The sequence below is a fragment of the Crocodylus siamensis genome, chromosome 4, assembly GCF_052110815.1.
Source record: "Crocodylus siamensis isolate JL-2025a chromosome 4, ASM5211081v1, whole genome shotgun sequence".
Classification (NCBI taxonomy): domain Eukaryota; kingdom Metazoa; phylum Chordata; order Crocodylia; family Crocodylidae; genus Crocodylus; species Crocodylus siamensis.
Genome location: NC_143398.1, coordinates 112,121,436 through 112,144,552, shown reverse-complemented (window position 1 = coordinate 112,144,552; position 23,117 = coordinate 112,121,436). Strand labels below are relative to the sequence as shown.

General features: G+C 44.9%; 1 protein-coding gene across 5 annotated transcripts in view; it reads right to left on the bottom strand.

Moving 5' to 3' along the window:
* IQSEC3 (IQ motif and Sec7 domain ArfGEF 3) overlaps nt 1-23,117 on the bottom strand; it is a 151,226-nt gene that overhangs the window by 80,362 nt on the left and 47,747 nt on the right. For all 5 annotated transcript variants that reach the window (XM_090043383.1, XM_090043387.1, XM_090043385.1 and 2 more), the window contains exon 2: nt 10,263-10,343. In XM_090043383.1, the coding sequence (XP_089899509.1) occupies nt 10,263-10,343 (81 nt within the window). The remainder of the gene's footprint in view (nt 1-10,262; nt 10,344-23,117) is intronic.

The following is a 23,117-nucleotide window of genomic DNA, read 5'->3' as shown; positions in this document are numbered from 1 at the left end:
AACAGAAAGCTAGTTGTGCCCACAGAAGTCAACAAAAGCAACAGGTGCTTGGCCCCTATACAGTTCAAGCCTTTTATTATTAAAGGCAACAGTACTGAAGGTGGGTTTCTCTTCTGTAGTTCACCTGTCCTTGCTGCCATTCCCATGTTTTGGCATCCTTCTTCAACTCCTATGATTGTAGCGTATGGGCTAAAGCAAAGTCTTCACCTGGAACAACTCCAGTTCTGAGAACTCCTGAGCTGGTTCCTGATACAATGAGGCTTCTCTATTTCTATCTCAACTACACCTCTGTCAAGCCATTTATACCCCTACTTCTGTCTCTTTTAGGCAAATTCAAAAGCCAAAACATCCCCATATTTGGGGGAGAATTCAACTCTAGGCCCAGACATTGCAATTGATCCAGACATTACAGTACATCTTTTTACTGAGCTAAAAGAAGTTCCCAGTCATCAGTGAGCCTGGGGAATTTGTAGATCTGCAGCTGAACTTTGCAGGTTCGACCCTGCCTGTTTGTGGTATCCCCACAGCAACCAATTGCAGTACCTCAAGCAGAAGATTATTAGGTCTACAGGGACGGAAGAATAAGAAATAGATGAGATGTTAAGAAACAAAAATCTTTGCTTCATGCTGGTGACCTCAATAAGGAAAATAAATGAGAAAGGAGCACAAACAATATGTGCTAGCAAAGCAGAATTGCTGCTGGAACTTCAGAATTGTTGCTGGAATATGCTCACAGAAGAAATTTGCAGAAAGCAATAGGTAGATGTACAAGTAAGAAATAAAACTCTTATTCATGATCCTATACTCCAGGGTCCTTGTTTCACTCACCAAGAAGTGGGTGGTCATTAATATCAGGACATGACACAGTAGATGTACGTACAAGTGGCAATATAATGAAATTCTGTTGTGCAAATGTAGCACACAAAAAAGAAGGCAATTATATGGTATATGACTGATCACAGGGATCATAAGGGAAAGGGACCTAGGAAGGTCATCTAGTTCAGCCCCCTGCTCAAGACAGAATCATCCCGACTAAACCATCTCAACCAAGTATCTGTCTAACCTGCTCTTGAAAATATCCAGGGATGGAGATTCCATAACCTACCTGGGTAGCCTGTTCCACTGCTTGACCACCCTCATAGTAAGCAAGATCTCCTCAATTTCCAAACTAAATTTCCTCTGCTGAAATTTGAGGACATTGCTCCTAGTCCCATCCTCTATGGCCAAAAAGAATAATCTCTCTCAATCCTTTATAATCCATCTTCAGGTATTTGAAGACTGTTATCCTGAGGCTTCTCTTTTCCACTCTAAATTATCTTAATCCCAGTTCTTTCATCCTGTCCTCATAGGTAATGTTTTCCACACCTCTAGCCATTTTTCATAGATTTCATAGTTTCTGTACACATTAGGGCTGGAAGGGACCTTTGAAGATCATCAAGTCCAGCCTCCTGCCCCAGGGGCGGGAAGTGAACTAGGGTCAAAGGATCCCAAGGGGTCACAGGTCAAAAGATTTTTGGATTTTTGTTGTTCTCTACTGGATTCTTTCTAATCTGTCCACATCTTTCTTGAAGTGCAGGGCCCAAAACTGTACACCCACTTAAGTCCTCACTAGTGCTGAACAGAGCAAAAGAATCATTTTCCTGGACTGGCAAGTGACACTCCTGTTAATACAGTCCAGTATGCTGTTAGGTTTTTTTGCAACAAGATCAGTATACTCATTTCCTGGAGGATAACAAACCTTCATATGGCATGTCCTTCAGTTCTTGAGTGGTTATCAAATCTCAGTCCTAGGCTACAGTTGTTGTTGTTCTCCATATGAGAATGAAAGTGGTACCCCCCCAGGGATAGATAAAAAACATGACCATCCTTCCTCCCTGGCATTGCCTATTGTATATATATGTTCTCCAGAGGAGCCTGGAGTAGCAGATCCTTGCTTTAGCGAATTATTCAATTCCCAATTACAGTAAAATCTCACTTATGTTATCTGGCATAAGTGGGTAATGGGGGTGCCTGTAAGCTGAACGTGCCAGTTACCTGAGGCACAGGGTTTCTGGCCAGATGCAGAGCAGGGGGGAGGAGCGGGGAAGGAGGTGGCAGCGGCCATGCACAGAGTGGCGGCAGCATGGGTGGTGGGTAGCAGCCGCTACCACTGCCACGTGCAAACTTTCCTCCCCCGCACTCCCCCCCCGCACAGCAGGAGGCAAAGCAGCGCTGTGCCGTGTGCATCCCACTGTTTTCAGCAGCACAGTGGGAGGCAAAGTGGCATGGTGTGGCACCTTGTGCATCCTGCCACTTTTGCCATGGCACCGAAATTCTGATTAATAAGGTATTCTGGTTGGTGAAGTACCAGATAACAGAGATTTTACTGTACTTCGATAGCTCCAGCTTTAGAAAGCACCAGAACAATAGCTGCTGCTGCAGTTTTATGGATTTCCAGAAGGATGATGCCAAGTGACTGAGCAGAATATCAGATGGTCCAGAGGCAAAATCAGAGGTGTGTTTTACAAAGCGAACTAAAACAGATATGTGAGAGGAGCCCTGGGATTTAACAGTGTGATGTCATGGAAGGCATATGCCACTGAGACCTCTCAACAGCAAGCATTCACCATTGTCTTGTGCTAATGCTTTTCAGAGTTACAGACAACTGTTTTCCAGTGACTTTGTACCACCTCAGATTGAAAAGAAATTGTAAATAGACAAGATTAACAGGTGGCTCAAATGAAGACACATGAAGAGGCTGAGACAAACCACCCTCCACATTAGAGAGGATTTTCTAGTGTGTATTCAAGCATAAAATGGCTTCCTCCCTCTTCAGGAATTTGAGAGCACCGGTTCCAAAATCTGTGACCACAAAGAACCATGCATAAAGGACCATTTCCAACTAGGAGACAATCTTCCATCTATGTATTTTAGATACTTAGTAATTCAGAAACATAGCAAGAAGGCATTTCACCCTGACTGCAGGAGAAGTTGGGCTGGAGTTGACACTAAAGTCTGGGAAGAATGAATTGCACCTTTCCTCATCGGTAATCAGTGCCAAGGTTCAAGGTAAAAGCCAGTCTGTAGCGGTGACTAATCTGGCAGGCAATATAGGAATGGGTATACAGCTGTTTGAAGTCTAATCTGTATTGAGTTAGAGTTTAATTGGTCTGTAATCATGAAGTAAACACTTGCTTGTTCCATTGATCATGTTTCAACCATGATCTAAGCAGCATTTTATACACAGGAAAGTTCAGTCTCATAAAGAACTAATACATGCAAATCCTATAGATTTAGCTTCCTTACCCTTCCCACAGATAGCTCCCATGCAAGCCTCTTCCTCATTCTTCTGGTAGAGACCAGTTTAATCCAAGCCCTTCCACCTTCCCCCAAGGAAAGTTCATTGCCTCTCTCCATCCCCATGCCAACCCAGCCTTATTTCTTCTCCTCCCTCAGCCTCTACACACCTGCAGACAGGGGAAAATCCCCCTCTGCTCCCATAAACCCAGATGGATCTTCAGCACCATCTAGGCTTCCACCTTCACCCCATCACACAGCTGTAGCTGGGATCCCATCTACTCTTCTGAAGGACCAAATTGGTCATGTCTCCATCCTAATCCCAGCATCCATTGCTACAGCAGTTCTACCTCAACCTCTTCATGGTTTTGTAGAACTTTTCTCATTACTGGCACAAAGCTGATTTTTCTTTTGATTTGCTATTCTACTCTGCAGGGGAGCCAGAGACAGCCTCCAAAAACCCCATGAATGGCAACTGGATGAACGCACCATTCCCTGCAATTGTCATTCCATCATTTCCTCTCATTATTCTAATAGAAACAAACCTTTCTCATCTCAGTCGCATTACCTCACACAAAGGCAAATGGCATGTAATCTTGTTAGAGATGGCTTGCTGCTGGACATGTTTTAAGGTCATTGTTCTGGGATGCCACACTCCACTGTATGAGACTGGAGGAAGTGGGAATGCAATTACTAGACTATTCAAATCCCCAGAATGAAGCCCTGCCATTAACAGCAGAAGCCAGCAAGAAGAGAGTGGTTCTTTTGTGAAATTATAGGTTTTGGCCAAATCAGTCTCTAATCAGCACCTAAGCAAAGCAGCAAGGCAAGCTGCTAGTGACACCCCTAGGAATTTCCCATCCTAGGTTGCCTGGCCCTGGGTATCACTGGTGCAAACCAGTCTAACAGCAAGGCAGGCTGCTACTGCCATCAACAGAAACCATTCTTATTCTTAGCACAGTGATATTACCTAGGAGCCTGTGTGAAAAACCAGGATCCTTGCTCCAAGACTCTGACACCCTGAATGTCAGTCTAACCCTTCACTCTAACATGGATCTGGGTACCTTTCACAGGCAGATCCAGGATTCTGTAACGTGGGGGTGTGGAAGTAGTGACTGGCATTGCAGGGGTGGCTGTAACTTTGCTATCAACTTCCTCAGCACCAGGGTGGGCAGACTATGCCATGGGGGTAGCAGCCAGTAACTCTTTTTTAAATCCACACATCAGTTAAAAAACCACCCCCACCACACTTGGCACTCTCTTCTTTCCCCTCCATGCTCAGTGGCATCTCCCCTCCCCTTCCTTCCCACCCCCCCCACAGCCCACCACTGCCACTGTCCCCAGCTGACCCAGGAGTGCTCCAGAGCTGCTCCTGCCATACTCCAAGTAGGCTGCATAGGAGACCAGACTCATCCAGGGGCAACAGCTGTAGTGTCAGTGGGCAAGTTCCCATTGCTGCTACTGGTGCTGCTTCTGCCCCCAGCTAAGCCTGGCTTCCTGCATAGCCTGGCTGGAATGGGGCAGGAGTAGCTCTGGAGGGGAGGGGATGGGCTGCTGAGCACAGAAGGGAAGGGAGGGAGGAATTCTTACTTGCTTTGGGGACTTAAAAGCATCCCCAGCTGCTGCTCCCGTGGTATGGTCCTAAAGAGCAGTGCTACCCCCTGCCTCTGGATCCTGCCTCTGCTATCTGTAATACCATCACAGAGTGTGGTCCTGCCCTGAGCAGGGGTTGAAATAAATGACCTCCAGAAATTGCTTCCAGACCTACTTGTTTATGATTCTGTGAAGCTAGCTGCTGGTCCTGCTTCCACAAGCCTGATATTATACTATGGACCTAAATAACACTGGCATTGTCTTAAAGTATAGGTCTGTTTGCTTATGACAGCTCTTTGCTCCTCAAGACTGTCCTGGTGATTCCTGACAGGTCCCCAAGTCAGAAAGCAAGGCAAGCAGATTCAACCAGGAGCAAAAGAAGGTCTAGGAGGGTGTCAGCTGTACTTGTGGCAGACAGTGAACCTGAACTAGAGTACAATGAGCGGGAACAATTGTAAGTGCTTTGTTTTAGTTGATTTCTGGGGAACAGTCAAAGACTCATTGCTCCCCACCCATCTGCATTCAAAGATTTTTCAGAAGGGTCACAAAACGAAGAGTGTCAGTGTTATGGACCCGAGCTCAGGGAAACCACACAGACAGCAAACACCATCACAGACCAGAAGCAGAGGCAGCTGCTGTCCAGGCCCCTCTAAACTGCTAAATGCCCCACTGCTCTGTCTGGTGTCACCTGCCTACCCTTCTCCATGTCCCACAGTCCTGCTACCCCAGCCATCTGCCCTATCGCCCTGCTGGTATTCCTGCTACCCAGTCCCTGCTCTTACTGCTTTGAGCGACCTACGCCTATTTCTTTGTCTCAGGTGCTTCATATTCCCTTCACTTTTGCTGCTAAGTTATCTTCCCACTGTCCCCACCCCCAGTCCCATTGTCTGGATTTCTCCTCCTACTACCCCATGAGAGGAGGACAGTTCTTCACAGTTCCCACATGCTGGTAATGTACTGGGAATAGTAATCTTCCTGCTCTTGCAGGTCCCAGCATGTGTCAGGTTGGACCAAGCCTAGTTTCCCTGTAGATGAGGAGTCAGCAGTCCGACCGCTGCTGGAGTCTCTGAGTCCCTTGAAGAGATGAGAGTCACTTCCCTGTTTATGCTCTTTATTAGTCCCTATTCTCTTTAATCGGCTTAGACTGATGAGCTGAGGCGGCAGCAGGGATCAGCCGGGCTGTTTAATTAAAGGATTGCAGCTCAGCCCTGCAGTTTGGGGGTTTGTGTAAATGAGCTGCGAGTACATTGTTTAATCTGCTGCACAGAGAGGAGTCAAGGCATTAATGAAGCAAACTCTAATTAAAACTAGACGTCTGATGGTTATTAGCAGCATCAGTTCTGACAGGATTTATCTCATTTAAGGAAATGCCTGACCGGGGAAGGGGAAAAAAAATGGAAAAATCCCCCAAGCTGGTGCATCTGATTCACTGGAGCACTAAGATTGACCGGACCTTGCTTCAGCACAGCTCAAGCACATCGCTGCAGGAGACCCAGTCAGACCTGACTGGCTCAACAGGAGTCACGATTAGCTTATTCTAGAGATCTGATTGGCTCACTGGGAATGCTGATTGCCTATTCAGGCTGCCTGCCTGACTCATTTAAGTCCTGATTGGCCTGCTCTGTATTCTTCATCACTTCACTGGAGAGCCCTTTGAGTTTATCCTAGTGATGTGACAAGCTCACTGGGGATATGATGAGCTTATTCTAGAGAGCTGATTGACCCCATCTGGAACAGCAAAACGCCATTAAGGCTGCACACTGTCATCCACTTGAAGGCTTTCTGTGCTATCTTTCTCACTGTCCTGTTACCACCTCTTGCCGCCCTCATTGTGCTTGGGTTAGCTCTCCAGGCAGAAAGGGAGGTCCAGGACAGACTGAAGTACCTGAAGAATGTCAAGAGGGTGGCTCAGGCAAGTGCCAAGTTTACCCACTGAGTTGGATAGACCACATACTCTGACCTTTTTACCCTGACTATGTGCAGGGAGCACTGTCCAGCACACAAGCACCAAGACATGGCAGACATTTAAGGACTTCTCTCATTTAGAAGAGAACACGGATGTGCTTCTGATGGTGTACTTCTGGTCCCCACACAGGTGGAAAGCACAAACCATCCTTATCTTCCCCACACACAATTCCTTTACAGAGGGAGGGAGGATTGCTGCACAGCAGTGCTTTTTGTTGAGGAGGCAGGTTCCCAATCACACCCTACCACCTATTTTCCCCTCTGTTTGCTTCTTTTCCACCCCTCCAAGTCCTGGACCATGTTAATCCATTTTGCCTCCAGGTAAGGAGTTTTGAATTCTGCTCTACGTGTCTATCAAAGTAGGCCATCATATTACAGCACGGACATGTAGTGCTTTTGCATTCCCATGTGCTGTATAAGTATCAGCAGCACTTTCAGTCTGAAGACAGGTGAGAGAGACAGGTAAGACATTAAGCTCAAGCCCCAAACTTGAATTGTCCATAAGCAGCATCCCTCCCCAAGCCTGATTGGCCTCTGTAGCTCTGCCTTAATGCTGTCATAACAGACATGGGAACCCTCCAGCACTTTTCTGCTTCTCCAGAAGCCTGCCTTTTCTCAGTGTGATGGCCAAGCTGAGGACACTATGGTAGGCACACAGTGCTGTATCACCAGGGCTGAAAGCAAAACTGTGCCTGAGATGAGACAGGGGAGGCAGACTGTGAAAAGCTGTTGCACACAGACTCAGTGACATGAAATAGATGGGCAGACATCTACATAAAAGGGCTTTGCCATAAACACAAAGGCAATATGCTTTAGAAAAGACCAGATTCAGATCCAGATCCAGCTTCCATGTGTTTCCAAATGAAAATAATAGTATGTTTGCAAAAAAAAAATCAGAAAATCAGTGCCTTGTCCTTTTCCATCTACATCCTTGACCCTGAACCAGGAGTTTTGGGTTTCCACAGCATTACTGCAGAAAGCCTACAGATTTCTTAATCTTGGGCTAAGATGTTTGTGATTTTTTGTCACCACAGTAGGGCATTAGTGAGCTAAAGGGAAGGCCTATGAGGTTAAGGAGACAGCAAGTTACTATGGAGTTTAAGACAGAAGGCAAGATAAAGGTGTGCTTTATACATGAACTAAATCAGACATGCATAAGATTTTATAAGTGACAGCTCACTTCATCAGATACATGGAGTTTAAGCCCTAGTGGGGGTGACTAAGCTGTGTAGGTCACGCAAATGCAAAGTGCTAGAAGTAAGCAAGGGAAAACTGCAAACAAATTGGAAAAGAGGTGGAGTGGAAGAAGGACAGAAAAGCAGCAGGGTTCAAAGACCAAGGTTGCAGCCATTGAGAACCATAGAAGGACGGAGGCTCAAGCAAACCCAGACACACATCCCACAGTCTTATCTTTTCAGGGAGGGAAGATGCCAACTGTCCCTATCAGAGCAACCTCTGTAGGCGTCCATCTCCTTTCCAAATAGATGGAGAACTGGATCCGGATTCCTCTTAAGGTTTAAATAATTTCACTCAACCTGGGGCCTAAGCACTGAAAACCAAGACAGCCCAGAGGGTTAACCCCTCTTCTGCACTCTGGGTATGCAGTACTGCCATCTAGAAACACCTGAGTTTGCTCTGGACAAGGTAGCTCAGAAACAGTAGAACTAGTGGGACACTCTGCCTGGGCTAATGTTCCATCAGGGCTAATTTCTCCTTAGGCTAAACCATTTCCGACACCCAAACCAGCTAATTAAGTGCAGGAGGGATTCTTCTCATTCTGCCCATCCCTTAGTGCAGCTGTACCCACTGCCACTGAGCACACATGCCCATTTGTTCTCTTCAGAGCTGTCTGAGTCTCCAACCATTCACTACAGGGGGATTAGCAGCCAGAACCCCTTCCAGTGATCAGGACAAGCCAAGAGAGATAATATATTGCAGACCATCCCACACTACAACTGATCTTCCCCATCCCACCTGGATCCTTCCCCAGGAGCACTAGCTTATGAAGGCAGTTGCAAAGGTCAGAGGTAAGAGTCTGTCTGAGCAATGGGAAAATCTCTAATAACAAATCCTATAGCTGCCAACAGGAGGAGAATGAAGAAGTGAGAGGAGAAGGTGCATAGGTGCGTGAGAGAAAGAAGGATGGGAAAGTCTATGACAGGGAGGTAGTTATGGGAAAACTGGGAGGGAAAATGGAGAGAAGAGAGACTGAATGGTCTCACTAGGGCATCTTTTTGTCTCTCTTATGGACTCCCATCAGCATGGTATCTAGGGGCTAAATACATGTGAGAGAGAAGATGGACTGGAAAATCCAGAGCTTCAGACTTGGCTGAGATGGGCAAACAACGCTCAGGGTCAGCTGGTTTGGTTAGGAGAATGTGTACCACCAACATGTTGAGAATCACAATGTCCAGTGGTAAATGGGGCACACAGCATTCACCAGGCCCTCACTGGGCCTTTCTTAGCACCCTTCTTGCTGTGCTCAGGATTTGGTGGTACTAGTGATAGTGCTATGGCATGGGAGAGATGCACTGACCCATGCACTGGGACAGGATCCACCTGTACTTTTCTGGTTGGAAATAAATCTCATGGGTTGGTTTTGATTTTCTACTTTTTTCTTGGATCCTGAGCTTTGGCTCTGCTGCTATTTGTCAGTCAGGGAAGGTTATGCCAGTCTCTGCTATATGGCCAATGTGGGCCTTCCCTGGCTGATCTATATGCAGACTGATACTATTATGGTCAGCTGCCATTGGCAGATCAGGCCATTTTAGTTGGGAATCTACACTGCAGTAGCTTAAACCATGTTGAAACAAGCCTTGGCCTCTGTTACAAGCTAACAGAATTCCTTTGTTAGCATATCCATGATGCCAACATCAGTCCTAAGCTCTGGTGGACTGTGAATGTGCACATGTATATACATACAGGGCGGGAGACCAGAGACTAGGGATGCTAGAGAGGGAGGGAGGGGTATGGTATGGTCTCTCTGTGTGTGAGAAAGCTGAAGGGCAATGGGTGTGTATATTTGTATGGAGGGTGTGAATGTGTGGCAGCAATGTAGGGAAGATGTGTCAGGGCAGAGAGTGAAGGGGCAGAGGCATGTGAGTGCATAGCCAGATAGTATGCATTTGCATGAGTGGAGAGCTGAAGAGATATGTAAGTAATTACAATCTAAGAAAGAGAGATGGGTGTTGGGGGTGTGAAAGTGCATGTATGTCTGTTTGGATGAGTAGATGAGAGAGTGTGTGGGAGAGTGCTTTGGAGAGGTGGTAGAGATTGGAGTATCTGTGTGTAGAAGAGAAGTGTCAGGAGCATGTTTACAGGGGAGTAAGCAGGAGTGAATGACAGCAGAGTGTAAAGCAGAGGGATGAGGTTGTAAGAAAAGAGGAGAAAGTGGAAAGGAGAAGGCCCTGGTGACAGGGATCTCCCACCTTGGTGAAGAATCCGAAGATGAGGGCTTCTGCTCTGCATCAGCTGCTGGGCAACAGAACTGGTGTAAGACAGTTTCATTTCTGTAAGAGAAGACAAAGAATTACAGGTGAGTCACTGGCTTGCTCAGAAGATAATGTTTTTTCTGACTTTTCATGAACATTGTGGCTCTTTGGTAATGCTGGCCCTTGGAGAGCTGAAAGAAAAACCATATTATAGTACAAATAAAGCAAGGAAACAACTAAGGCCAGATCCAATAAGGAAAACAACCTGAAAAAGTCAAGGGAAGTATTTAAAGATGAAAGGAAAAAAACAGGCCAATAATTTTTAAAGTGGCCCCTAATGTTGTCTGTCTTGCTTTTTGGGACTGTACCTGGAGACACTTGTTGGGGCCTGATTTTCAGACATGTTGAGACAGAAGAGAAAGTACAGGAGAGAAAAAATAATTGGAAAGGGGAAAGAAAGCCAGAGAGCTAGAGTAAGCGAGGCCCTCAGTTGTGAATAAACTATCCTAGCAGAAAGACAATGCAGCGACATCAATTTATACTAGGTGAGAATCTGAGCCAAAATGTTAACTGCAGGAGCTAACAGTGTTTTTGACTGTTTTAGCTGAGCAACAGAAACAAAACTCTTTGACTGCGAAGCTGGTCTCTGGGGCTCTCAGGTCCTGCCATACCTTTCTTTCCTGAGGTATCAGTTCCTCCTCCTCTTCTTGATAAAAGGTTGATAGATGTGGCCCAGGGGTGGTAAATGTGCACGTGTAGATGTGCCCACTGTGTTGTGTCTAAATTAAGCTTCTCAGGCAGCAAGTACTTGTCAGTCTGGTTTGTCTGTAAAGTACCTTTGTTGCAAAGCACATAAGCAGTTGGTAGAACTGTACTGGATCCCAGATTGAAGCAACCTCACATAAATCTTACTGCTCTCTCACTTTGTCCCTTCCATCCTAACTAGGACTGGTTGTGCAGGCTGCTTCTCCATTGTATCCCCTGGTAGTGTGGTGGCTGAAACAGCTAACAGAAGCAGTACAACTGAGAAGGACAGTTCCAGTCAGCTGGAGCATTCCAAAATGATTTATTTTCCTGTTCACAAGAAATCTGGAACAATTTGGTTTCTACTCAAAATGAGAGTAAAAGCAGATTCTGAAATATAAGAATTTCCTGCAAATCGTATTTTCGCCAGCAATAATCTGATTCCTTCCTAGCGGTTTCTGTATTTATGCTAGAATTATATGCACCAATCAGATGATTTTTAATAAAGAGGAGGAGAGGGGGAATGATGCGAAAGAAAGGTATGAAGAAAAGAGAAAGGGAAGAAAGAAAAAGATAAAAGGGCAGAGAAAGAATCTGTGATTGTCTTGTTGTCTAAATATCAGGAAAAGGAAGTGTAAGAAGAAACACACAAAAAAGAGGAAGAGGGACAAAAACCAGGAGGAAACTAAGAGCAGTATAAGAGTCTGAAATGAACATAGCAAGGAGCATCATCCCAGCAATGGTCTTTGGGGTATCACTGTGCTAGTAGCCTTATTTGCATATATAGCAACTGCTCTGGGGTGCCTGAGTCTCTGTTTACCTAGCAGAAGACACCCAGAATCAGTGTCCACACTTGTACACTTTGTTCTGGCTCCCTAAATAGCTGAGGTCCCTGAGATAATCACATGCAGCTCTAGATCTTGTTGTTATTCCTCCTACAGTCACAAACAGGAATAGAACATAGCCACAGCAATGAATTTCATTCCAGCTTGGGAGACCTGAGTCCAAGCACTATTACCACTGAGGCAGTGTCAGGGAAGGGGCAGTAAGAATTGAGTGATGCCTTTGGTAGGAACATTTTCAATGGGCTGATCCTGCTAAAGGAGTATTCTGGGATTATATGAAAAGGTTCTACCTTAGTTTGGGCTTGGAGTCCAATATGATGCCTGCTCACCCATGAGCTCACAACATATCAGGGAGCAGCAGGGGCCTTGACCCCAATTATATGTTACTTTTATTGAATCTCTTTGTATGTTGCCTTATCAGGGCATGTGCCATGTGGAATGGAATCCCTTACTAAAGATTAGCTACCAGTATTATTCAGGTAAAGTAATTTTCATGCCTGGTGTTTTACAAACATGTAAGAAGACCTTTATGCAGTCCTGCGCATAGCCCTTGCATGGGCAAGAAGACAAGGGGTTAATTTACTGCAAACTCTTTGCCCCACAGAACCTAGTTACCTGCCAATTGGGAAAGGGAGGCTCTCACCTGGGCCACATGGTGGGTATTTAAGCAGGAAATGAAGAGTGTATTTTTTTTTTCCTATTTCTGTTTTAGGATGGTGTAAATCTGTAGGATTACTGGACCTGAGAAGCACTGAGGATTAGCTGTTTCTCAGCTGTGCGGAGCTTGCAGGTAAGACTGCTGTAATGCCTTATTTGTCTTTGGTATAAAGAGTAGAAGGAGTCTGACCGAGTGTAGTAGGGGGCATGCTGTGATGATCAAGGCCTGAGAAATGTCTGGATCTCTTCAGTCTTAAAATTGCTGACTCTTACTGTAGTATACGCCTTGGATAAAATACCAAATACTTCTAATTAACACAAAGCTCTTTAGTTAATTGGTAACTGAAATGATCCATGTACACCTATGGCTGCCCTGGCCCTTGCCTTTTTAGTCCAGCTGTGCCTGTTGTGCTTCACTGCTTTTTTTCCCAGTGGTCCTGTCATTTTTACACTTATGACTTCAAAAATCCTGGTGCCTGGCTCAACATCCCTGTTTCTATGTGTATATGAGAATCTAGTATGAGACCATCTGCTTGAGTGAGTACTGGGAGCAGGGCTGGCCTTAAGGAAAGTGGTGCCCTAGGTGAACTTGTACTATGGCATCCCCTGCCAGTCAGAAGCAGTGCTGCAGGCAAGGGCAGTCTGGCAGGGAGGCGGGGCGGCATGGTGTGCCAGGCAGGCAGATGGGCAGGCACTGCTGCTGCCACCCCACCCACATGTGCCCAGTCTGGCTCCTCCTGAGCAGTGGCTGGAGATGGGGGGGTGCGCTGGGCTTGGCAAAGGAAGTGTGTGCATGTGGATGGGGCTCTGAGCTGTGCTTGGTGGTGGGGGGTGATATGACCACAGCACCCTGGGCAGTTGCCCATGTCACCCACCCCCAAGACCAGCCCTGACTGAGAGGTGGGAAGAAAGGCAGCTTCACTCCTTGTGACCTCTCCAGTAATTAGCATTGTGCAGCTGGAAGTTGGCAGTTTCTTCCCTGTGTTGTCTTTCATTAACACATTTCAGAGGAAATGGTAGTGACTTTTGACCAAAAATGACTGCTTGTGCTGCTAAAAGCCTTGGCTTTTTCAGCTCATCCTGTTCCTTGGTTCCATTTCTTTGTATTCTTACTCCTTTCTTGGGACAGCTGCCATGAGAACAGATGGAATTGCAGAAACATGTGAACTAGGAAGGAAGATTAAAGGCAGAGACAGGCAGAGGAAAACTGAATTCATCTTAGATTAGGTTTTACTGGCTATTATCCTCCCTCCACACTGTAGAATTGAACAGGAGCTGTTCAGTAATTCAAGCTTCTAAAGCACTAGTCAGAGGATCCCATGCTCTGACTGTGTCTGAAGCTGTGCAGTTGAAAACACAGATAAGCAGAGGAAAACTGCCCACTCTTACTAATAGACCTATGGGAAATGTTAGCCTCTGCATAGTCAAAATGGAGGTAAACCCCAATATAAAGTCACTGCTGACCACTGACTGCCTGAAACTTTGTTAGTATATTCTTATGCTGCATCAGAACCCCTAGCAGTGAGTAGTAAACCAGACAATATCTGGTACAAGATATAAGAATAACTTCATATTCTCAACCACTTATTATGTTTTTCCATTATCCTCAGAATGGTTTGCCTTAAAATGATGATATCTTTTCATTTTTCATCCTGATGTGGACTGCTGGCTTTGAGGTTAGTTTTTCAAGAAGAGGGTGGGGTGTTCTTGGAGTTACTGTGGAACTAGTAACAGCTGCTGTTGCAAACAGTCTGGGACAACCAACTTTGCAATCCCTTGTGATGGTACCGGCCTCCTCATTGCCACAGGATGTTGCTGAGGCCAAGAATTTGGTATGATTCAAAGGGGGATGACTGGACTGTCCAGAGCTAGGACAAACCAGTGTACATAGACTCTGGGAGGGCATGCAACCCTTGTGGCTTGGAGTTGAAGCCAGCATCCAACTTCTGGGTATAGAAAAGAACCATTATAAAGGATCTGTTTTTTGGGGGGGTTTTCAACAGTTCCCTACTGCCGGGCTTCTTGAACCTTCCTCTAGATTGTAGTCTAGAAGATCTGATGCTAGCCTTGTTAGATGAGGATATGGGACTAGATAGAAGGATACCACACTAGATCAGGAGCTATGGCCTATGTGATTTCATAGATTTCATAGACATTAGGGCTGGAAGGGACCTTGGAAGATCATCAAGTCCAGCCCCCTGCCCCAAGGGTGGGAAGTCAGGTAGGATCTAAGGATCCCAGCAAGATAAGCATCCAAACATTTCTTAAAAGAGTCCAGAGTAAGTGCTTCTACCACCTCTGGAGGGAGTCTACTCCTGGCCTTGGGGTTTGGACAGTAAAGACGTTTTTCCTTATGTCCAGCCTAAAATGGTCTTGGAGGAGTTTGTGACCATTGGACCTTGTCATCCCTTGGGGCGCTCTGGTGAACAGGCATTCCCCCAGATCCTGATGTACTTACAGGCTGCCACCAGGCCACCTCCGAGCCTGCATTTTTCCAGGCTGAAGAGTCCCATGGCTCTCAGCCTCTCTTCATAAGGCCTGTTCTCTTGTCCTCTGATCATGCACATGGCTCTTCTCTGGACTCTCTCAAGCTTCTCCACATCCATCTTGAATTGTGGAGCCCAGAATTGGATGCAGTACTCCAGCCACGGCCTCACCAAGGCCGAGTACAGTGGGAGATTGACATCCTGAGATTTACTTGAGAAGCATCTATGGGTGCAAGCCAGATGATATCCCACAAGGAGGGGAGAATGGGTTCTGTATGCAACTCTCCCCCTCAATAAATCTGTCCCTTTCTCTTACTGCTAAAGTTACTGGGAAAAGAACTAAGTCCATCCCATAGCTCTCTATCTTCAGCTGGAAGGTGGTAGTACTGCTTCTGCTTAGTTGGCAAGCAAGCTCCACTGGAGTTCCTGAAGAGAGTACAAGTCTTTTGTCACTGAAATCTTTCAAGAGCAAAGGAAATACCCAAGTTGAATAGGGAATGTGGCATATCTTCAACTATTGTTGATATACCTTACAAATACTAAGGGGGTGCTGACTCACACTAGTGAAGGATCTGGACCTTCTGCTTTTGGTGCGAGTTCAAGTTAGACTAGAACAGAGCAGGCTTCTAAAACTAGAGATCTGACAAACCTGGAATTAAAATGTTAGCACTTACAAAATGGCAAATGCACAACTTAAGTCATCCAGATGATCTTAAACTGTCCCTAATCATTTCCCACAAACTAAAAGCCTGTTCTCAAGGCATGCATTAATCACACTGACTTAAGAAAACAGATGGTATTTGTGCACAATGAGTGCATTTAAACCTTGATGTGCAAATAGCTGCTGTTGATATACACTTGCCAGGAAATAGTAAGCTTCTCTATCTGTAAAGCAACTACACTTCTCTCCCCCCTCCCACTTTCTTCTGTTTCTGCATGGTGAACTGCTATACTGAAATATTTGGTACATGCAGAGTTACTACATCTAGGACAATGACCTCTTCTAAACAATGAAACAAAATGCCTGACAGTCCAGGCATTACAGACTCCATGCAAACTGCAAGAACAAAGAGGATTAAACTATTCTAGGCACAGGCTGAGTCTCAGTCTGAAGAAAAATCTAGGTTTCCCAACTCCTTCTCCTCTGCCCCACCCCTTGCAGTGAATAGATGGATGCCTGTCCTGAAAGCTCTTGTCAATATCACTTGGACAGAAGGTGGACTTGAAGACTCTTCCAGATGGGAAACCAGCAAGCTGAGTTCTATGTTGACTTGCTCCGAGACTTTCTTTTTTGAAGAATCTTCCCCCAAATGATGTCATAATGAATCTTCCCCATATGATGTGGAATTTTAACTTTTCATCTAAGTTTAGGACAAATATCCCTTCTCCACTACTTACTGGTCAGCTCTGAGGCAGTGCTCTTCTTTAAAGGGGTGTACTTGAATGCACATGTAGGAAGAACCACCTTACAGAAAGGGACATTAATGTATAAAGTGGATCCTCCAAGGGAAACCTGATGAAGAATGTCTCACATTTGAAAGCTTGTCTAACTTTATCCTAGCTACAGTTGGTCCAGTAAAAGGTATCACCCTAATAAATCTTTGCCTCTTGCATAATTTCTGGACCATCACAGCTACATCACTCTTATACTGTAGGATAATAGGAACATGACTTTAGCTCCTGGAGGAAAAGCTGCATGCTGGATACAGCAAATGCTTTGAGTATCCTGCCTTCTTCTATTGAACATCTTCCCCCACTCCCCCCACATCACCACCACCATCACTACATTGTCTGGCCTCAGATTCACTGTTCAGTCAGCTGCATTTTCAAAACTTCTTGCCACCTCTTCATGCTCTTCCAGAGCACTTGCTTTTAAGTAGCACAAGCTAACTTCTCCATGTATCATCAGGCATTTTAAGAGTTAATGCTAGAGTTCTAAAATTCCTGCACACGTTAGCATGCATATTGGCTGAATCATAGAAGTAGGGTCGGAAGGGACCTTGTAGATCTTCCAAGTCCAACCCCCTGCCTGGGCGGGAGAAAAACTGGACTCAAATGAGTCCAGCCAGGTAGGCATCAAGCCTCTTCTTAAAGATCCCCAGGGTAGGAGCCAGCACCACTTCCCTTGGAAGTTGGTTCCAGCTCCTAGCCACCCTAACTGGGAAGTAGTTCTTGCGGATGTCTAATCTAAACCTACTCTCCAATAACTTGTGTCCGTTAATCCTTGTTATGCCAGGGGGCGCTAGGGGAAACAGTGTCTCCCCCAAACCCTTCTGGTCCCCCCAGTGAGTTTATAGACAGTCACTAGGCTGGAAGCATCCTAGTGTGTCTCTAATAGTATTTGTTATGTGTAGCTGGTGACCAGGGCTGGTTGGGACACCAGGGTGCTAAAGTGCAGGGCTGCCTGCTGGCTAGCACCCTTGTGCTCCAACCTGCCGCTCTGCGGCACACTAAACCAGGCTAAAGGCAGCCTCAGGTTGTCAGCTGGGGTAGCTCTGATCTGGCTCAACATGCTCCTGGGACCAGGCACACACGTAAATGCTGCACCCAGGAGCGGTAAACTCCGGCACAAGCTGTGTCAGAGTTCATTGCTTCAAATTAATTTTAAATGTAGATGCGCCCACTAAAATGGCATATGAACCTAGAAGCTTTTTATATGGATGCCTCTTCCAAGCTTCCAAGAAAAAGGATTATAGCCAGGTAACAATAGTAAGGGGAAGTGATCTACTTTCATTTCAAGCTGTAGATAATCACTTACTATGACCTTACTTGTTTTAAAGACTTGTATGTGTCGTTAACTGTATATGGAGAGAATTAAGTCCCTAATGAACTGAAGTTCATGGGTTTGCCAGACCTCCCAAAAAAAATTAAGGGCCTACAGGTGCTACTGCATTACAAACAAATAAGAATGCACTTGTACAAGGTGTATTGGCAATACTGAGGATGGAAGTCTTTCTCCCCTGCACCCTGGGTATTCATTATTCTTTGACCACTTTCCATGCCATTTTCTAGGCTTTCCCTCCCCACTCTCTCTAAAGAGAAGAAGGAAAACCACTTGGAGCAGCAGTCCTCCCTGCCAGGAATTAAACATGGAGAGGGAGTGGGGGCTGTTCTTTTTTTTTTTATTTATTATGTTTAAGTCCATTAACTCTCCCTCTCAAAGACTATCAGAGAATGGTGGTAGCGTAGTGAATCCCTCCCTCTAATTGACAAATATCAAAAGATTGCTTAGATTCGAATGCCCATTTTGCACCAACTGAATCAACAAATAGCTGCTCTTACAAATTAAGCTTGTGCCAATATATTCCCATGAGGGGGAAAAAATATTTGTCAAAACTTCAGCCACCTTCAGTGAGAAAGATGGGGACCTACCATAATGGCAACTCCTTGATGCTGCTGACTGCTTGTTACTTTTCCTAGAAAAATTAGTTTTATCTTCTTTGTTTAAATAATAACTTTGTAACTACATAGAATGTCAGTAATGGGCAAAAGCTTACTTTTTAAAATATGCTGAAGAACCTTTTCCAAATCCCTGCTAGCTATTCATAGGTTAATTATAGTTTTTCAGTCTCATACCTGTGAATACTTGGTCACCCTAAGAGATCAAGAGACAACTCTCAGCCTGGATACTTTATTAACAAAGTAAATGTCTCTTCTGTCTAATGTCTGATGAAAGAGCAAAAATTTCTGTTGGTGAAATTGAAGGCTAATTACTGGAACAGAGAGATGCATGGAAATTTGATCTTCCTCACCAAAAATAATTGAGCAAGTATTAGATTCAAACACAGAGAGGAATTTTTTGTCTATAATTGAGTCAGCTATGATTTTAATCTTAATTTTTTTACTACTATTTATATTTCCTTTTCTGTGGTTAGCTTTTAGTCCCATAATATTAAACAGATATGGGGAAGTCCACCTCACAGCAATGTGATGTGTAGAAAGCAAGGAGCAAAGCAAAAAGCATTCTTCAATAATTCAGAATTCCATCACCATGCAAATCCACTAAATTTTAGGAACACTGATCTGAGTCAATATATAGAGCCTGCTTCTGTTTTTGCTCCTTAACTCCATTGCTTGCTCCCAACTTTGCAAAGGTGTGCAATAAGAATGTGAATTCTACCTAAAGTGTGAAGCCTTAATTCACTTTCTACATTGCTCCAACTTTATGCTACTGCAACCACAATAATTCCAATGCAAGACTGGAGTAATGTAGTGGGGACCTGGATGTGCAGCCAAGTGCTCTAAATGCATGGTTTTGATCTTATGCTTTCTGATGCCCCTAGAAGCGCTCTTATACTCTTTCCATCATCTGCTGAAGGTAGTCCAGGATGCTGTGCAGTATAAATGTAGGAGCCCATTTTGCATGTTGCAAAGCTACAGCTCACTGAGCTCTAATGCAGCTAAAAAGCACAATGGGACTTGGCACAGCCTAGCATCACAAGCCTCTCTTGAAGCAGGTCCTCAGCAAAGTTATTCATCTGACACCAGACAGTCTAATTTTTTCTCCTTCCTGCAACTAGCTGTGAATAGCTAAAACTATGCATGTTGTCTAGTGGTAGAGGCTTGCCCAACTGGTGACAGGTATATGAAGTATCGCTTTTAAATGGAGATGAGTCACAACCTGCAACTTACTCTAGTTAAGTAATGGAATACTATGGATGCTAGTCATATTAACTCTACCTACCTAAGATTTGGGGCAGGGAGGAAATCGCCATCCTGAACTTGGTACATGCTAAGTAGCAATTGTCCTTAGGTGATCAATGTCAAACTCAACTAATATCAGCTTGTTTTTTGGTGAGGCAGGACTAGGCATGCTCTGAAGCTCTGTCTACAAGACTCTTGCAAAGTATGGTTCTACACAAAACAACAGAAATTGGCTGAATGTAATCTATAAAACAGCCTGTATGAAGGAGTCCTTGCTATCTAAATGATCCAGTAAAAAATGAATGTAGTTGATACTTGGTAGGATACTGTTCTCAGGTCTGTTTCTTAACAAGTCCAGCAATGGAAAGTTCTAATGCAGTGATTCTCAACAAGGGTGCCTTGATCCTTTCAGGGGTGCTATAAAGTGGCACAATGTTATCGCTGTTAAAAACATGATTCACAAGATAAACCCAGAGATTTCAAATAGGAATCCATAGTGTTAAAAGCATTCTGATCCGTTGTGCCCAAGTTCTTTGCAATAGAAGAATTGTTTTATTTTCTGTAGTCAAAAAATCAAGTGAAAGCTAAGAGCTTTTCCAATGGGTGCCTCAGATCTAAAAAAGTTGAGAACCACTGCCTTTAATGTCATGAAAATACCCATCCTGCCTAGCTTCCATGAACCTCCCAGAAAGTCAACTAAGGCCTGACTGCTCTATGTGGCATGCCCTTGGCCTCTTTGGGGTAAAAGCTGAGCATGAGAAGTTGGGTTGAATCTTATGTAAGTAGGGAAAGATCTGTTATTTCCACTGTGCACCCCCCTTCCCCTCCCCCCTGATCCTGGTCGGGGGGTTGGGAAACCTATGGGTAGTACTCCTGGTGAAGATTTACTAAGCAATACATTGTTGCAAGGGCATTCAATCAGTATGATTGATTACAGTAATATCCTGATGGGCTGGTGGGGCAGGTTTGGGACAAGATCACCACAAAGATACAAAAAAGCTGCTCTTATGCTGATGCTCTACAGACCTCAGGACTGAGTTGCACTTATCTGCCAGCAGGCAAGAGCCAGGTATGAGCAGTCCTTCACCTGAAGATCATTGGCAAGTTCAGCACACAGCTGTGGCTGAATGGCTGAGTTGCTCACCATGGGCAATATCTCTACTGCTTCCCTTCCTGTGTAATTGCTGGTCTCTGCACTTCAGTTGGGAGTAAGCATTCATATGACTCCCTCATATCTTGTGACACTGCTGGGGTGCCTCTCTCTTAAGAATTTTTCACCTGTCTACTCCTTTCTCATGCCCAAAGCCTAGAAATAAGACAATGAGATCTGCAGCTGCTTTCCAGAGCTCTTATTACACAAATACCAAACCTGGAAATGAGGTAGCAAACCTGCTCTCAAGATATCAGTGGCATGGCTCAGACTGGCAAAGGGTAGGCCTGGAGCAGCTTTCTGGCCTTGCTTATTGGTTTGGCGCAGGTGAAGAGGGTGCTGAAGAACAGTGCTTCGTGGGAGCAGTGGTGAAGCAGTGTAGATGTACCTGAAAGCTCTGCGCAGGCTCCAGCCCTGTAATGGGGACCTTTGGATCTCAAAAGGATGCTACCATGGCCTGAACCAAAGCATTGGCTTATCTAAATGTGACATGCTAGCAGGCTTGCAAACATTTTCTTCATGGTACAATTGCTAAAGGACAAAGACTGACCTTAGCTGCATAATAAGCTAGCTCTTCTGAAAAGGGAGTATACATGTTGGCTGGCATTTGGAAAAGTGAGTAGGAAATGTCAAAGTCCCTGAGGGAGAACGGGAAATTCCCAATGGATTATGGGAGCTACTCCTACATGTCTGAGATCTCCAAAGCCTATCAGAAGGCTTTTTCTTTCTGTTTCTTGGCACAGCTCCTTTGAATTGTGGGGACTGACCTGCTGAAGCCAGTGCAACTACTGTAGTGTCATCTAGCACTGGTCAGGTCAAACTTCTGTTTTCTATACACGAAACAGCATGGCTAGTGTGGACAAACCTGCCCATCTGGTACTTTCACGTAAGCGGTCTTTCCCACTGCATTAACAATTGTTATGATGGGACTGAGCTGACTCCATGCACCTCTGAACAAGTTGGCAAGTCTATTTCTGCCTTTGCAGTTCACCTGTGAAACCATTTTCAGCAATGGCCCCAAACTTCTAAACTGGGATATGACATCACTTGCCTTTCTAGCAAGAGGTGACAATAGTACCTGCAATTGCTTTTTGCACCAGGAGTTCCTCTTCTGAAACCTTTATTATTGAAGGCTTGCAATGGAGACCTGAACAACCTCTGAAGTTGTATAGAGTTCAACTTTTGCCTGCTGTTCCATGTCAAGCTTATTGGGCAGTGCACAAAGGAGAACTGGAGCTATGCAGCAGAGAATGGAAGGAAAAACTTCAGCCTTTGTAAGGGACAAAGGTTTAATGCTAATAATGTTTCTAGTGAAATACATCTTGTGTGGGGGAAGTGCTGAAGCAGAGGTCTGGATTGGAATGGACAGGTATTCTGCTCCTGTTTTCAGTATAGGTACAAGACAGGAGAGCAATTATCACACTGTCTAGTTGCAAGGGTCATTTTCTGTCATGTCTTGTTGGAAATGAGCTCGCTGTGTCTAGGGGGAAGGTACTCATGACTGGTCATTGACTCCAAAGCAAATGGATTATGATAGGCTTTCATTAATTGCTGGATTTTCTTCATGGAGATGAAATGGAGCCTGTTGATTTGTGCTATAGAGATGAAGGGCCTATTCTCCTGGGCTGAGAAGGGACTTTTTGTCTCCATGGCAGTTCAGTGGGTTTTTTGCTTCATGCATGCTACCCTGCCAATCCTCCCAACCTGCACAAGGGGACCTCAACCGTGTTGTGGACGGAATTCTGTTTTCCTTCAGTCCAGCCCTGTAAAACAAAACCCGCATACTTAAACTTCCTAATCTGCATGAACAGACACCAACATATGTCAACACCTCCATTTGGCAATAGACTCTGAATGCAGAGGGAGCAGATGAAACCTGATAAATATCATGCAGTTTACTGACTACAAATCAAATATTCCCAATACTCTCCTCTTCCTCTTCCACTTCCACACCCTCAAGTGAAAAAAACAGTCTAGTCCTCTACTTGAAGTCCTTTTTGTCACTAGTGAAAGACTGAATCAAAGTACTTTCTCCACTGGGTTGAGCGATCTGTCTGTACTCAGTGGCTTATCCATAATAAGTTTGACTTGCCCAGTCAATTGGGCTTTCTCCTTTTTCCTTTAAACTACTCCTTTGTCTGAGACATTGACGTTCAGTCTAAACTACCCTCCAATTCATTTTTTCTAGTCCATGTTGTTCTAGTTGTACTGTCCAGAACTTCTTTTTATTCCAATGTGAGTCAAATAGTCCAGTTCTACTACTTAGCCAAGATAGTAGGGGAGGGGAGGGATTTCTCTCTCTGCCTCCTTCCCATGTTTTTTAGGC